The sequence below is a fragment of the Sinocyclocheilus grahami genome, unplaced genomic scaffold (assembly GCF_001515645.1).
Source record: "Sinocyclocheilus grahami isolate Dianchi unplaced genomic scaffold, SAMN03320097.WGS_v1.1 scaffold96.1, whole genome shotgun sequence".
NCBI lineage: Eukaryota > Metazoa > Chordata > Actinopteri > Cypriniformes > Cyprinidae > Sinocyclocheilus > Sinocyclocheilus grahami.
In genome coordinates this window covers 388,464-401,074 of record NW_015505275.1, presented here as the reverse complement: position 1 = coordinate 401,074, position 12,611 = coordinate 388,464, and the positions used below count along the sequence as shown (strand labels likewise).

Genomic DNA, 12,611 nt, shown 5'->3' with positions numbered 1-12,611 from the left:
GAATTTGTATATTGAAGCTCTAAAGGAAGCGGAACTAAAATAGCTTTTTTCAAAAAAGGAGGGACACAGTTCTTCAGCGTACAAGCTTCGAACCGGATGTGTTCATGGAAGTTTCGTAAATGCGGTTTGAATCTGTTTTCATGCTTCCATTTGGTATGAACGACTCTTACTTTTTACGAAGCTAATAGGCAACCTCATTTCACAATGGATAACAGGAGACGACACAGAGAATATCCTGCCCGGGATGTAAAGACAAAAATTAAGCAAGAAAACGTGAGTCCCGCGCGGCCTCCGCGGGTCCGCCGATCCAGTTCAGGCTCCAGCCGAGGAAGCAGCAGCCCTCCACCGAGACGACGAGACAGCAGGTGAGCGCCCTGTACCTCACAGCCTGTTTATTTTCATGACAGCTCCGCCGAATAGAGAGATTGCTCCTCTTTTTTTTAATCTGGACATTCCATTAAAATACTGTAGCATGTGGGGATGATCAACAAGTCGTTGTATTTGTAGTCAGTAGTTTCATACAAGATGCTTTCTGAACTGTATTTTTAGATCACCTGTCAGAAGAAAGGACAGGTCGCCAGCGAGGAGAGAGCGTTCATCGGGCGGACAGCAGGAGAGGTCACCTCGACCCCAGAGAAGTAGAAGCCCACACCGCAGCACCGACTTTAGGATAAAGCGGGTGCGTTAAACTGATACATATCCGCTTGTCTTAAGCTAACAAGTTACGCAATGTCATGAACTGACAAGAAATCTGTTTTTAAAGGGGTTAAAAAGCACAGAGGACGTTGGCACAAAACTTATAGGGCCTTCATGGGGGGAAATTATATGCATTATAATATAATTTGACTCTTAGATATAGAGCAGGCTATATTATTTTGTTTAATTGGTATTGAAATACATTATTATTATTATTATTATTATTATTGCTGCTGCTGCTTTGTGTGTATTTTGGTATTTTAGGATATTCAATGAGCTAAATTCATTTTGTTTACAAAATATGTTATGTACAGTTACATTACAACATGTGTGTGTGTGTATATATATATATATATATATATATATATGTGTGTATGTATATGTATATATGTATGTATATGTGTGTGTTTATATATATATATATTTGCTTAATGCCATTATTTATTTTTTAGCAACATTAATTGAGGTTTTATTTTCATTACAGGAGCAAGTTGATCACATATTAACTTGTCATAAGATAACAAGATGATACAACATGATTCATAATTAGTGTATTATTTTAATTAATAGAAAATATATGAGTTAACATGCTAGTTGTTATATGCATGTCTCTATATAGTCTTAGATATGTAGGCTTTCTTCGTAGTTTTAATAAATAATGTAAATAATTGTTGTTTACAGATATATAATGATTATAATTAAAAATGATAAATACTAGATATTTTAATTAGATATGTATACATGTACATGTTTTAAGATATTTTAGAATATATATTATAAAATATAAAAAAATTATAATAATTGCTTTCAGTAATAATAATTATAATATTTGATATAATATAATTGTAATATAAGTATTATTGTTATTGAAAGCAACTAAAAAGGTGGAGTGTACTAAGATTTAGTTTTCATTACAGGAGCAAGATGATCACAGAGTATCTGAAAGTCATCGACATCGTGAGAGAAGAGATGATTCAGACGATCGCAGGATGAAAAGGGAGGGAGAGCGGCCTCGGCAAAGAGCGCAAGACAGAGAACAGAACAGAAATAGAGGAAGAGAACGGGATGCCCATCTACAACAGCAACAACAGGCTGAGAGAGAACGGCATAATGAACGGCGGCGGGAGAATCGCCTCCGACAGGAGGCTCAGAGTGGCAGTGGTAATGAGGAGCATGAGTTCGGCGGTGAAAACGCTGGTGATTCTGCACCTGCAGCGGAGAAGGAAAAGCCCAACTTTGAACTATCAGGTGCCTTGGTGGAAGATACCAATACATTCAGGGGGGAGGTGATCAAGTATAACGAGCCTCCCGAGGCCCGGATCCCTAAACGAAGATGGCGTTTGTACCCTTTTAAGAATGACGAGCCGCTTCCAGTCATGTACATCCACAGACAGAGTGCATTTCTACTTGGACGACAGAGGAAGATTGCAGACATTCCTATCGACCACCCGTCTTGTTCCAAACAGCATGCTGTTTTTCAGTACAGGTCAGAACAACAATAAAAGCTATTTAGTGAATGGTTAAGGCGATAGTTCACCCAAAAATAATTCTGTCATTATTTATTCTTCCTCATGTTATGCCAAACCTGTATGAATTTCTTTCTTCTGTTCACAAAAGAAGATATTTTGATATGTTGGTAACCAAATAGTTTACAGTAGCAATTAACATCCATAGTATTTTTTTATTTTTTTTATGTACATCACAGTACAGAAGAAAACCACATTGATGCTATTTTCACATTACTATAGCTAATCTCTACATTGCGACTTTAAAAAGGTAAGTAAATATCATTGAATTCAAGTGTTAATTTCTTCATAATGATTTTACTTTTGTCTCTGACTTTTATCATCTTTAGATTAGTGGAGTTCACACGGGTGGATGGCACCATGGGCAGGAGAGTGAAGCCGTACATCATCGATCTGGGTTCTGGTAATGGAACCTACCTGAACAATCAGCGTATAGAACCTCAGCGTTACTACGAGCTCAAAGAGAAGGACGTGCTGAAGTTTGGCTTCAGCAGCAGAGAGTATGTGCTCCTTCACGAGTTCTCAGACACAGCCGAGGTTGACGCAAAGAAGGAGGATGAAGACGATGAAGGCCTGGATGAGTAGTTCTCGCCTCAACGTTTACCAAAGTTACCTGTTTTGTGCTGGACTCTTTGAAAGAGTTACATCGGTAGAAACAGGACCAGCATGAATTTATTAATTCAGAATTTTCTTATGGACAATGAAGGAATCTCGCTTCAGCCTGCCCAAGTTGTCTGTATGACTCTATTCTCAGGTGGATAGTTTTGTATCCCATCAAACTGTGTGTACAGTGTTGTTCTTCAAAGCAAGTGCTCAATGCCAGAACTAATTAATCTTCAAAAAACATATATTTTGGATACTCTTTAAGTAGTGCATATAATGTCCAGATTTGGTTACTGTAAATATACTGGATGTATTTGATGTGAGTGCTTGTTCATGCCTTTTAGTTTGTGGTCTTTGTGACTAGATACATTCTGTGTCCTGGAACCAGTCTTTCTTGCACCCCCAGATTATCATCCTCATGGTTATGGGGACTCATTTGAATATTGCTATACAAAAGATGGCATTTTACATTAGATATTTTCTGTTCTCTCACAGTACATTCATATTTGATTTTTAGATGTTTTGTATTGTAAAATAAAGATGGATAATAATGAATGTTGGCCTTTTGATTGACTGCACACATTGTTAGAGTAAATGAGGAAATCTGAAAGCGATGAACCAGACATTATTCCTTTGTCGAATAATTATATATGCAGTGAATTTAGTGTTATATATTTAATAATCCAGTCTACATTATTATAGTAAACTTATTTGAATTACGCTATCACAATGTACAAAGTTCTCAGAGCTCACATTTTGTCCTTTAAATAATACATCGTCTTGGTAAAAAAAAAAAAAAAAAGTTTCCTCCGATTTATAATGTAAAGTTCTGGCAAGTATCTGTATTCTCGAAGAAAAGACGTAAAGTCGGTTTTGCGTACATTACATTTACATTTAGTCATTTAGCAGAGCTTTTATCCAAAGCGACTTACAAATGAGGACAATAAAAGCAGTCTAAACTAACAAAAGAGCAACAATGTATAAGTGCAAATGACAAGTCTCGCTTAGCCTAACGCAGTACACGTAGCAAGGTGTATATATATACACACACACACAAAGAAAAGCAAGTAGATAGAATAGAAAAAAATAGAAAGCTAGTGTTTGTTTGTTTGATAAAGTAGAATTAAAATAGAATATAAAGTGTTAGAGTTAGAGGGTCAAATAAAGGTGGAACAGATGTGTTTTTAGTCGTTTCTTGAAGATGGTTAAGGACTCATTTTATTTAGCTATTTACATTATTTAACCTGTTAAAATTTGTAGCATGTTGTTCACTGTAAATGATTAACATTTCTCTTGTTTCATTTATCTATAAACACAATTAGAATTTGTATATTGAAGCTCTAAAGGAAGCGGAACTAAAATAGCTTTTTTCAAAAAAGGAGGGACACAGTTCTTCAGCGTACAAGCTTCGAACCGGATGTGTTCATGGAAGTTTCGTAAATGCGGTTTGAATCTGTTTTCATGCTTCCATTTGGTATGAACGACTCTTACTTTTTACGAAGCTAATAGGCAACCTCATTTCACAATGGATAACAGGAGACGACACAGAGAATATCCTGCCCGGGATGTAAAGACAAAAATTAAGCAAGAAAACGTGAGTCCCGCGCGGCCTCCGCGGGTCCGCCGATCCAGTTCAGGCTCCAGCCGAGGAAGCAGCAGCCCTCCACCGAGACGACGAGACAGCAGGTGAGCGCCCTGTACCTCACAGCCTGTTTATTTTCATGACAGCTCCGCCGAATAGAGAGATTGCTCCTCTTTTTTTTAATCTGGACATTCCATTAAAATACTGTAGCATGTGGGGATGATCAACAAGTCGTTGTATTTGTAGTCAGTAGTTTCATACAAGATGCTTTCTGAACTGTATTTTTAGATCACCTGTCAGAAGAAAGGACAGGTCGCCAGCGAGGAGAGAGCGTTCATCGGGCGGACAGCAGGAGAGGTCACCTCGACCCCAGAGAAGTAGAAGCCCACACCGCAGCACCGACTTTAGGATAAAGCGGGTGCGTTAAACTGATACATATCCGCTTGTCTTAAGCTAACAAGTTACGCAATGTCATGAACTGACAAGAAATCTGTTTTTAAAGGGGTTAAAAAGCACAGAGGACGTTGGCACAAAACTTATAGGGCCTTCATGGGGGGAAATTATATGCATTATAATATAATTTGACTCTTAGATATAGAGCAGGCTATATTATTTTGTTTAATTGGTATTGAAATACATTATTATTATTATTATTATTATTATTGCTGCTGCTGCTTTGTGTGTATTTTGGTATTTTAGGATATTCAATGAGCTAAATTCATTTTGTTTACAAAATATGTTATGTACAGTTACATTACAACATGTGTGTGTGTGTATATATATATATATATATATATATATATGTGTGTATGTATATGTATATATGTATGTATATGTGTGTGTTTATATATATATATATTTGCTTAATGCCATTATTTATTTTTTAGCAACATTAATTGAGGTTTTATTTTCATTACAGGAGCAAGTTGATCACATATTAACTTGTCATAAGATAACAAGATGATACAACATGATTCATAATTAGTGTATTATTTTAATTAATAGAAAATATATGAGTTAACATGCTAGTTGTTATATGCATGTCTCTATATAGTCTTAGATATGTAGGCTTTCTTCGTAGTTTTAATAAATAATGTAAATAATTGTTGTTTACAGATATATAATGATTATAATTAAAAATGATAAATACTAGATATTTTAATTAGATATGTATACATGTACATGTTTTAAGATATTTTAGAATATATATTATAAAATATAAAAAAATTATAATAATTGCTTTCAGTAATAATAATTATAATATTTGATATAATATAATTGTAATATAAGTATTATTGTTATTGAAAGCAACTAAAAAGGTGGAGTGTACTAAGATTTAGTTTTCATTACAGGAGCAAGATGATCACAGAGTATCTGAAAGTCATCGACATCGTGAGAGAAGAGATGATTCAGACGATCGCAGGATGAAAAGGGAGGGAGAGCGGCCTCGGCAAAGAGCGCAAGACAGAGAACAGAACAGAAATAGAGGAAGAGAACGGGATGCCCATCTACAACAGCAACAACAGGCTGAGAGAGAACGGCATAATGAACGGCGGCGGGAGAATCGCCTCCGACAGGAGGCTCAGAGTGGCAGTGGTAATGAGGAGCATGAGTTCGGCGGTGAAAACGCTGGTGATTCTGCACCTGCAGCGGAGAAGGAAAAGCCCAACTTTGAACTATCAGGTGCCTTGGTGGAAGATACCAATACATTCAGGGGGGAGGTGATCAAGTATAACGAGCCTCCCGAGGCCCGGATCCCTAAACGAAGATGGCGTTTGTACCCTTTTAAGAATGACGAGCCGCTTCCAGTCATGTACATCCACAGACAGAGTGCATTTCTACTTGGACGACAGAGGAAGATTGCAGACATTCCTATCGACCACCCGTCTTGTTCCAAACAGCATGCTGTTTTTCAGTACAGGTCAGAACAACAATAAAAGCTATTTAGTGAATGGTTAAGGCGATAGTTCACCCAAAAATAATTCTGTCATTATTTATTCTTCCTCATGTTATGCCAAACCTGTATGAATTTCTTTCTTCTGTTCACAAAAGAAGATATTTTGATATGTTGGTAACCAAATAGTTTACAGTAGCAATTAACATCCATAGTATTTTTTTATTTTTTTTATGTACATCACAGTACAGAAGAAAACCACATTGATGCTATTTTCACATTACTATAGCTAATCTCTACATTGCGACTTTAAAAAGGTAAGTAAATATCATTGAATTCAAGTGTTAATTTCTTCATAATGATTTTACTTTTGTCTCTGACTTTTATCATCTTTAGATTAGTGGAGTTCACACGGGTGGATGGCACCATGGGCAGGAGAGTGAAGCCGTACATCATCGATCTGGGTTCTGGTAATGGAACCTACCTGAACAATCAGCGTATAGAACCTCAGCGTTACTACGAGCTCAAAGAGAAGGACGTGCTGAAGTTTGGCTTCAGCAGCAGAGAGTATGTGCTCCTTCACGAGTTCTCAGACACAGCCGAGGTTGACGCAAAGAAGGAGGATGAAGACGATGAAGGCCTGGATGAGTAGTTCTCGCCTCAACGTTTACCAAAGTTACCTGTTTTGTGCTGGACTCTTTGAAAGAGTTACATCGGTAGAAACAGGACCAGCATGAATTTATTAATTCAGAATTTTCTTATGGACAATGAAGGAATCTCGCTTCAGCCTGCCCAAGTTGTCTGTATGACTCTATTCTCAGGTGGATAGTTTTGTATCCCATCAAACTGTGTGTACAGTGTTGTTCTTCAAAGCAAGTGCTCAATGCCAGAACTAATTAATCTTCAAAAAACATATATTTTGGATACTCTTTAAGTAGTGCATATAATGTCCAGATTTGGTTACTGTAAATATACTGGATGTATTTGATGTGAGTGCTTGTTCATGCCTTTTAGTTTGTGGTCTTTGTGACTAGATACATTCTGTGTCCTGGAACCAGTCTTTCTTGCACCCCCAGATTATCATCCTCATGGTTATGGGGACTCATTTGAATATTGCTATACAAAAGATGGCATTTTACATTAGATATTTTCTGTTCTCTCACAGTACATTCATATTTGATTTTTAGATGTTTTGTATTGTAAAATAAAGATGGATAATAATGAATGTTGGCCTTTTGATTGACTGCACACATTGTTAGAGTAAATGAGGAAATCTGAAAGCGATGAACCAGACATTATTCCTTTGTCGAATAATTATATATGCAGTGAATTTAGTGTTATATATTTAATAATCCAGTCTACATTATTATAGTAAACTTATTTGAATTACGCTATCACAATGTACAAAGTTCTCAGAGCTCACATTTTGTCCTTTAAATAATACATCGTCTTGGTAAAAAAAAAAAAAAAAAGTTTCCTCCGATTTATAATGTAAAGTTCTGGCAAGTATCTGTATTCTCGAAGAAAAGACGTAAAGTCGGTTTTGCGCGACTTTTATTTTGAAATCCTCAACATCCGGTTACCGTCATGTTTATGGCGTCATGTTGCAGCGAAATAATTCACTGACTTTCAAAGGTTTGTGTATGTATATTTGTTTTACGATATTAGATGTATTTGGTTTTACTTGTACATTAGTTCTAGTTTAATTTGGTTTTGTCCTATCTATCTGAATGAGTTTGTTTACGCGGTGCCTCTATTCCCAGACCGCGCAAATCTAACGTTACAGTAACTTTGTCTGTTCTGTAGTATCTACATTGAAGGATACTAATAAAAACGATCATCAATATTTGAAAATTGAATAACTTGTTACCATCACTTATTTTAAGCTCCTTTTTATTCTTCAATCTCTCTTCAAGACATAGTTTATCAAATGAAAATTCTGTCATCACACCTTCATGTTGTTCAGTGATTGTTTTTTCCATGCATTCATACAACATAAAAAAACATGCTCAAGTCTTTTAACTTGAAAAAATGTAATTATTTTCTCTTTTGGATGTAGCCTAGTTTCTTCAGTTGCATAGTGTGAACCTGCTTCATCATGACATCATCAAATCCTCCAAAACCAGCTCTATATTTTGGCCAGGTTGTGATTGGTCCACCTGGCTCAGGTAAAACCACTTACTGCCGGGGCATGCAAGAGTTCCTCAGCCACCTCGGGCGCAAGGTGGTGGTTGTGAACCTGGATCCTGCCAATGAAGGCCTACCCTATCCCTGTGCCGTGGACATATCCGAGCTCGTCACTCTGGACGATGTGATGGATGGTCTAAAACTTGGCCCCAATGGTGGCCTTATCTATTCTATGGAATACTTGGAGGCAAATTTGGACTGGTTAGAGAGCAAGCTGAAGCACCACCACGACTGCTACTTTCTTTTTGACTGCCCAGGTCAGGTGGAACTTTACACTCACCATAATTCGGTGAAGAATATATTTGCACAGTTGTCGAAGTGGAATTTCAGGGTGAGTAGATGGTGAGAACGTTTCCTCTTGTGATTTATTAAGATGTATTTCCTGTCTAATTTCATCTGATATTGGCAGCTGACCGCAGTGCATCTGGTGGATTCCCATTATTGTGCTGATCCGGCCAAGTTCATCTCTGTACTGTGTACTTCCCTGTCCACCATGCTGCATGTTGAATTGCCACATGTCAATGTGCTCTCAAAAATGGACCTCATTGAGCAGTATGGCAAACTTGGTAAGATAATATAGTCCAGACTGATGCAGAAAAGTCTGATTTGTGGATGTACTTTAATTTAATACCAACTCTTTTTTTAATAAGCATTCAGTCTAGACTTCTACACTGAGGTTCTGGACTTGACGTATTTGGTGGAGCATCTCTCCTTAGACCCTTTCTTCAAAAAGTTTCACCACCTGAATGTGAAGTTGGCTGAAGTGATCCAGGACTACAGCTTGGTGTCTTTTGTTCCTCTTAATGTGCAGGTTAGTGCTCACTTTTGTAATTGTAATGCAATGTGTGTGGATTTGTGGCATGATCTTTGACCATTGTTATTTCTCTACAGGATAAGGAAAGCATGACTCAAGTTCTGAGAACTGTGGACAAAGCTAATGGCTACTGCTTTGGAGACCGGGAGGAGAGGAACCTGCAGGCTATGATGTCTGCTGCAGTTGGAGCAGACTTCCAGTTCAGCACGTATCCTTATCATACTGTTTAGTTGTAGGTTTTTGTTGTTGTTATGTTAACACACTTCTATTCATTTCTGCAATCACATTGTTGAATTGTGATTATCCTTAACCATTCGCCTCAGAACTCTTAGTGTACAGGAGAAATACATGGAGGCCACTGGGAAAACTGTGGAGGATGAAGTTATGGATTTGTAACCATTTTTATATTGATTAAAAAAGAAAAACAAAAAAAGCAATTTGCAGAGGTCTTATTTCACACATTCAAACACATTGCAGGCACGCTCAAATTCCACAAATGAGCAAAATAAAAGAAATAATAAATGCGTTTTGTTCCCCACACCGAAATTTGTACATTCACAGAACAGTTGAAATGTTTTGAAATTGAAATTTTACAGTAACACGAATAAAATCATTGTCTTAAACGCTTAAAACAGTCGTTTTAGACACGTGCATTGCAAAATGTTTTCTACATAAGCAATAATAAGACAATTCGTTGTATCAGATGTGACTTTACAAGGTAAACAATACACTATAATTCTTATTTTGTAATAAAGACTTGTTTTGTTTGTTCTGTATCTAAGAAACAATGCTTATTTATCTAAGCAAAGTACTGTTTGTCCACAGTAAAACTAAATCTCATTATTTCATCTCGAGTTGCACTGATAGAAGGAAACTGAGAATGATTGTTTTGGGTTTCGTAGACATGCATCTTAGTGTTTGAGCATGAAAGATTTCATGCGTAAATAGATTCATTAACTTCCTCCTCTGAACAACTTATTGATCAGTGTGTGAGTGCAGTGGAGAGTATCGCCACTAGAGGTCACTATCGTAACGGCTCCGTGTTCACACAATATAGTAGTCGGCGTTTCCTCGTTTATCACTGAATTTTGAAAAACTGCAGTCGCCTAAATTTGAATTGTGTGACCGAATTAGAGACAGTTTACGGCAAATGAAACATTAAAAGAGCTAACAAATGATTGGCGTGCTTAAATGTGTGAAATTGGGGATAATTTAAAAGGGAATCAATTAACGCTGCTGGTTTTTATTATTTGGTACACCCTTGTAAAACGGTACATAAAGGTTCTGGGTTTGTTTTTTCGTTTACACATGTTTTCTTTTCCGCTCTCTTGATACATGGCGCGTAATTTGCTAACTTGTGGCAGATAACCTTTATCGAGCCGGAACACCTTCCCCGTCATGTGTAGTCTGGACCTTGAAAAGGCCTTCTCACTCGCGGAGGAACACGGGAATGCATTGTACACGAAAGGGAGACATGACAACTATGTTAGATAGAGCTCGGTGTTTGTTGAACTTGTCTTTGTGGTCATGCTTTTCTTCCTAATATTAGTTAAATATGATCTAGTCATTTAAGCTTATATGTGAAAGTGCCACAGCATAAATCTCCACAACATTCACCTTAACACATACTTGTGCGAGCCACGGAAGTATTCCGGGAACCAGAAAGAAGTGCTTCGCCTCTTAGCGCACTCGGTTTGAGAATTGGTGAAAACGCGGAATGGATTACGATCATCATATTGCACTCTAAAAACGCTTGTGACAGTAAGATGACTTGGGAACATTTAAATATAACTAAATATGCTGCGATATACGTTTATAGAGCATGTGAAGGTTATAATATTCTTGTAATTAGTGCACAAACATGACTGCGCTATTGCACGGTGTATATGTCATCAGAACCTCATGTGTTAGAGAGCGTTAGCCATGTCAGTTCACAATCCAGTCCACATTTTAGTCGAAGCTGCAGGGTAAAAACAGGAGGCAGACAGGGAATGGAGTTGGCAATGTGAAATCTGTTTCTGCTTTACAGGGTCTGAGTATGTGCAAGCTTGGCACTATATTTGCTCTAGGCATCATTTAGGGTGATAAAAGAAGTTTAGATGTTTTCAGTGTGACAGGAACTACTTGGTGTATGGCTATTATACTCAAAGAAATAGTCAATTGTTTATTTATTCAGTTATTTTCCTCAGTTTCCTTCTATTCAGAGCTATGATTTCATGATATTTGAATTCTGTCGACAAAAGAAATTCAAATACAATAAAGTTGACAGTGACACAAATTGTTGCGAATTTTAGAACAAAGGTGCAATAACAAATTGTGTAATTTGCTGGTTAGGGTTGTAGTATTGAATTTGCCGCAGATATTATACATATATTGAAGGCCACATAAAATCCTTGGAAGTTTCCCTGAAAATGTGAAAAAGTAGGCAATACGATGTGTTTATGTAAGTCGTATGGCATATAGAGTATGGCGTGTAAATATATATATATATATACATACAAGATTTTTTGATGTTTTTTTGTTTTTCAAAATTTTGTTTGAAATTGAACTTCAAGTCAGAGTTTCCGTAGTTTTTCCTCAAGCAAATGATGTCACCATAAACATATAATTTTTATTGTTATAAATGTCACGAGTGTGTGCCAAACACACGATTATGCCCCAGTTATGGTTTCCTATGACTCTCTGGAGTGGTACTTCCTTCCCTAGCACACTTCAGAGAGTAATTTTGTGTGTGTGACGGCTGCCCAGCAACCTGCTGGCTGAGGACCAACTTCCTTGTGTCTGCTCTAGCTACTTTACGGATTCCCATGTGGGGGTGTGTCTGAGAACAAGGGATTGAATGAAACTCTGATTGAATGAAGGTTTCCTCCCTTTACCAGCAGTGTATACATGTGGCTTATTGGCGCACTGAGGGTCATGAAAGGGTTTGAAATGAATACACATGGTTTTGTTTACACAGAAAATGTGCCATACTTTGTACTCTGCCTCATTAAAACTGTTGACAAACAAGGACAGATGAAAGCCATGCTTGTTTGGCTTTCATTTTTTCACTTGGAAATCTCAGCAAAATCATTATATGTCTTCCAGATTTCATTCTCTCTCAGTCATTTTATGCAAGGAGCAGAGTATTTAAAATGATATCATTTCATGCCATTTAGAGAAGGATAACATAAAATCTACAACTATTACATTTTCACTATTTAGCACAATTTATTGGATTTAATGAATTGTTGTCACTACAAACAAATGTTAAGATTTACCATCTAAATATTCACTATGTGGATATTTTACATTACAGTAAATATCACA

At 37.0% G+C, this 12,611-nt stretch overlaps 3 protein-coding genes across 6 annotated transcripts; all 3 read left to right on the top strand.

Annotated features, from left to right (window-relative positions):
- The first annotated feature begins 70 nt into the window (after positions 1-70).
- LOC107587889 (smad nuclear-interacting protein 1-like) lies at positions 71-3,380 on the top strand. 2 transcript variants are annotated; one of them, XM_016275851.1, is made up of 5 exons: positions 71-365; positions 550-679; positions 1,614-2,182; positions 2,402-2,472; positions 2,552-2,632. In XM_016275851.1, the coding sequence occupies exons 1-4, from the start codon at positions 205-207 to the stop codon at positions 2,442-2,444; spliced, it is 903 nt and encodes a 300-aa protein (XP_016131337.1). In that variant the 5' UTR covers positions 71-204; the 3' UTR covers positions 2,445-2,472; positions 2,552-2,632. The 2 variants fall into 2 exon arrangements, with proteins under 2 accessions (XP_016131337.1, XP_016131336.1); XM_016275850.1 differs by lacking the exon at positions 2,402-2,472 and having other exon boundaries at positions 2,552-3,380.
- Positions 3,381-4,206: 826 nt separating this feature from the next.
- Positions 4,207-7,526, top strand: LOC107587888 (smad nuclear-interacting protein 1-like). 2 transcript variants are annotated; one of them, XM_016275849.1, is made up of 5 exons: positions 4,207-4,511; positions 4,696-4,825; positions 5,760-6,328; positions 6,548-6,618; positions 6,698-6,778. In XM_016275849.1, exons 1-4 carry the CDS (start codon positions 4,351-4,353, stop codon positions 6,588-6,590), a joined length of 903 nt encoding a protein of 300 aa, XP_016131335.1. In that variant the 5' UTR covers positions 4,207-4,350; the 3' UTR covers positions 6,591-6,618; positions 6,698-6,778. The 2 variants fall into 2 exon arrangements, with proteins under 2 accessions (XP_016131335.1, XP_016131334.1); XM_016275848.1 differs by lacking the exon at positions 6,548-6,618 and having other exon boundaries at positions 6,698-7,526.
- Positions 7,527-7,847: 321 nt separating this feature from the next.
- gpn2 (GPN-loop GTPase 2) lies at positions 7,848-9,726 on the top strand. Of its 2 annotated transcripts, none has more exons than XM_016275846.1 (6): positions 7,848-7,936; positions 8,361-8,819; positions 8,898-9,054; positions 9,139-9,299; positions 9,380-9,510; positions 9,626-9,726. In XM_016275846.1, exons 2-6 carry the CDS (start codon positions 8,400-8,402, stop codon positions 9,696-9,698), a joined length of 942 nt encoding a protein of 313 aa, XP_016131332.1. In that variant the 5' UTR covers positions 7,848-7,936; positions 8,361-8,399; the 3' UTR covers positions 9,699-9,726. The 2 variants fall into 2 exon arrangements, with proteins under 2 accessions (XP_016131332.1, XP_016131333.1); XM_016275847.1 differs by having other exon boundaries at positions 7,875-7,936; positions 8,355-8,819.
- Positions 9,727-12,611: the final 2,885 nt, after the last annotated feature.

What these genes read in the sequence shown, in the direction of transcription:
- LOC107587889 (XM_016275850.1), top strand. Translation starts at nt 205, where the DNA reads ATGGATAACAGGAGACGACACAGAGAATATCCTGCCCGGGATGTAAAG. An exon ending in CCGAGACGACGAGACAGCAG is followed by an intron (nt 366 to 549) that starts GTGAGCGCCCTG and finishes CTGTATTTTTAG; the next exon opens with ATCACCTGTCAGAAGAAAGG. An exon ending in CATGCTGTTTTTCAGTACAG is followed by an intron (nt 2,183 to 2,551) that starts GTCAGAACAACA and finishes TATCATCTTTAG; the next exon opens with ATTAGTGGAGTTCACACGGG.
- LOC107587888 (XM_016275848.1), top strand. Translation starts at nt 4,351, where the DNA reads ATGGATAACAGGAGACGACACAGAGAATATCCTGCCCGGGATGTAAAG. An exon ending in CCGAGACGACGAGACAGCAG is followed by an intron (nt 4,512 to 4,695) that starts GTGAGCGCCCTG and finishes CTGTATTTTTAG; the next exon opens with ATCACCTGTCAGAAGAAAGG. An exon ending in CATGCTGTTTTTCAGTACAG is followed by an intron (nt 6,329 to 6,697) that starts GTCAGAACAACA and finishes TATCATCTTTAG; the next exon opens with ATTAGTGGAGTTCACACGGG.
- gpn2 (XM_016275846.1), top strand. Translation starts at nt 8,400, where the DNA reads ATGACATCATCAAATCCTCCAAAACCAGCTCTATATTTTGGCCAGGTT. An exon ending in TGAGCAGTATGGCAAACTTG is followed by an intron (nt 9,055 to 9,138) that starts GTAAGATAATAT and finishes TTTTTTAATAAG; the next exon opens with CATTCAGTCTAGACTTCTAC. An exon ending in GCAGACTTCCAGTTCAGCAC is followed by an intron (nt 9,511 to 9,625) that starts GTATCCTTATCA and finishes CATTCGCCTCAG; the next exon opens with AACTCTTAGTGTACAGGAGA.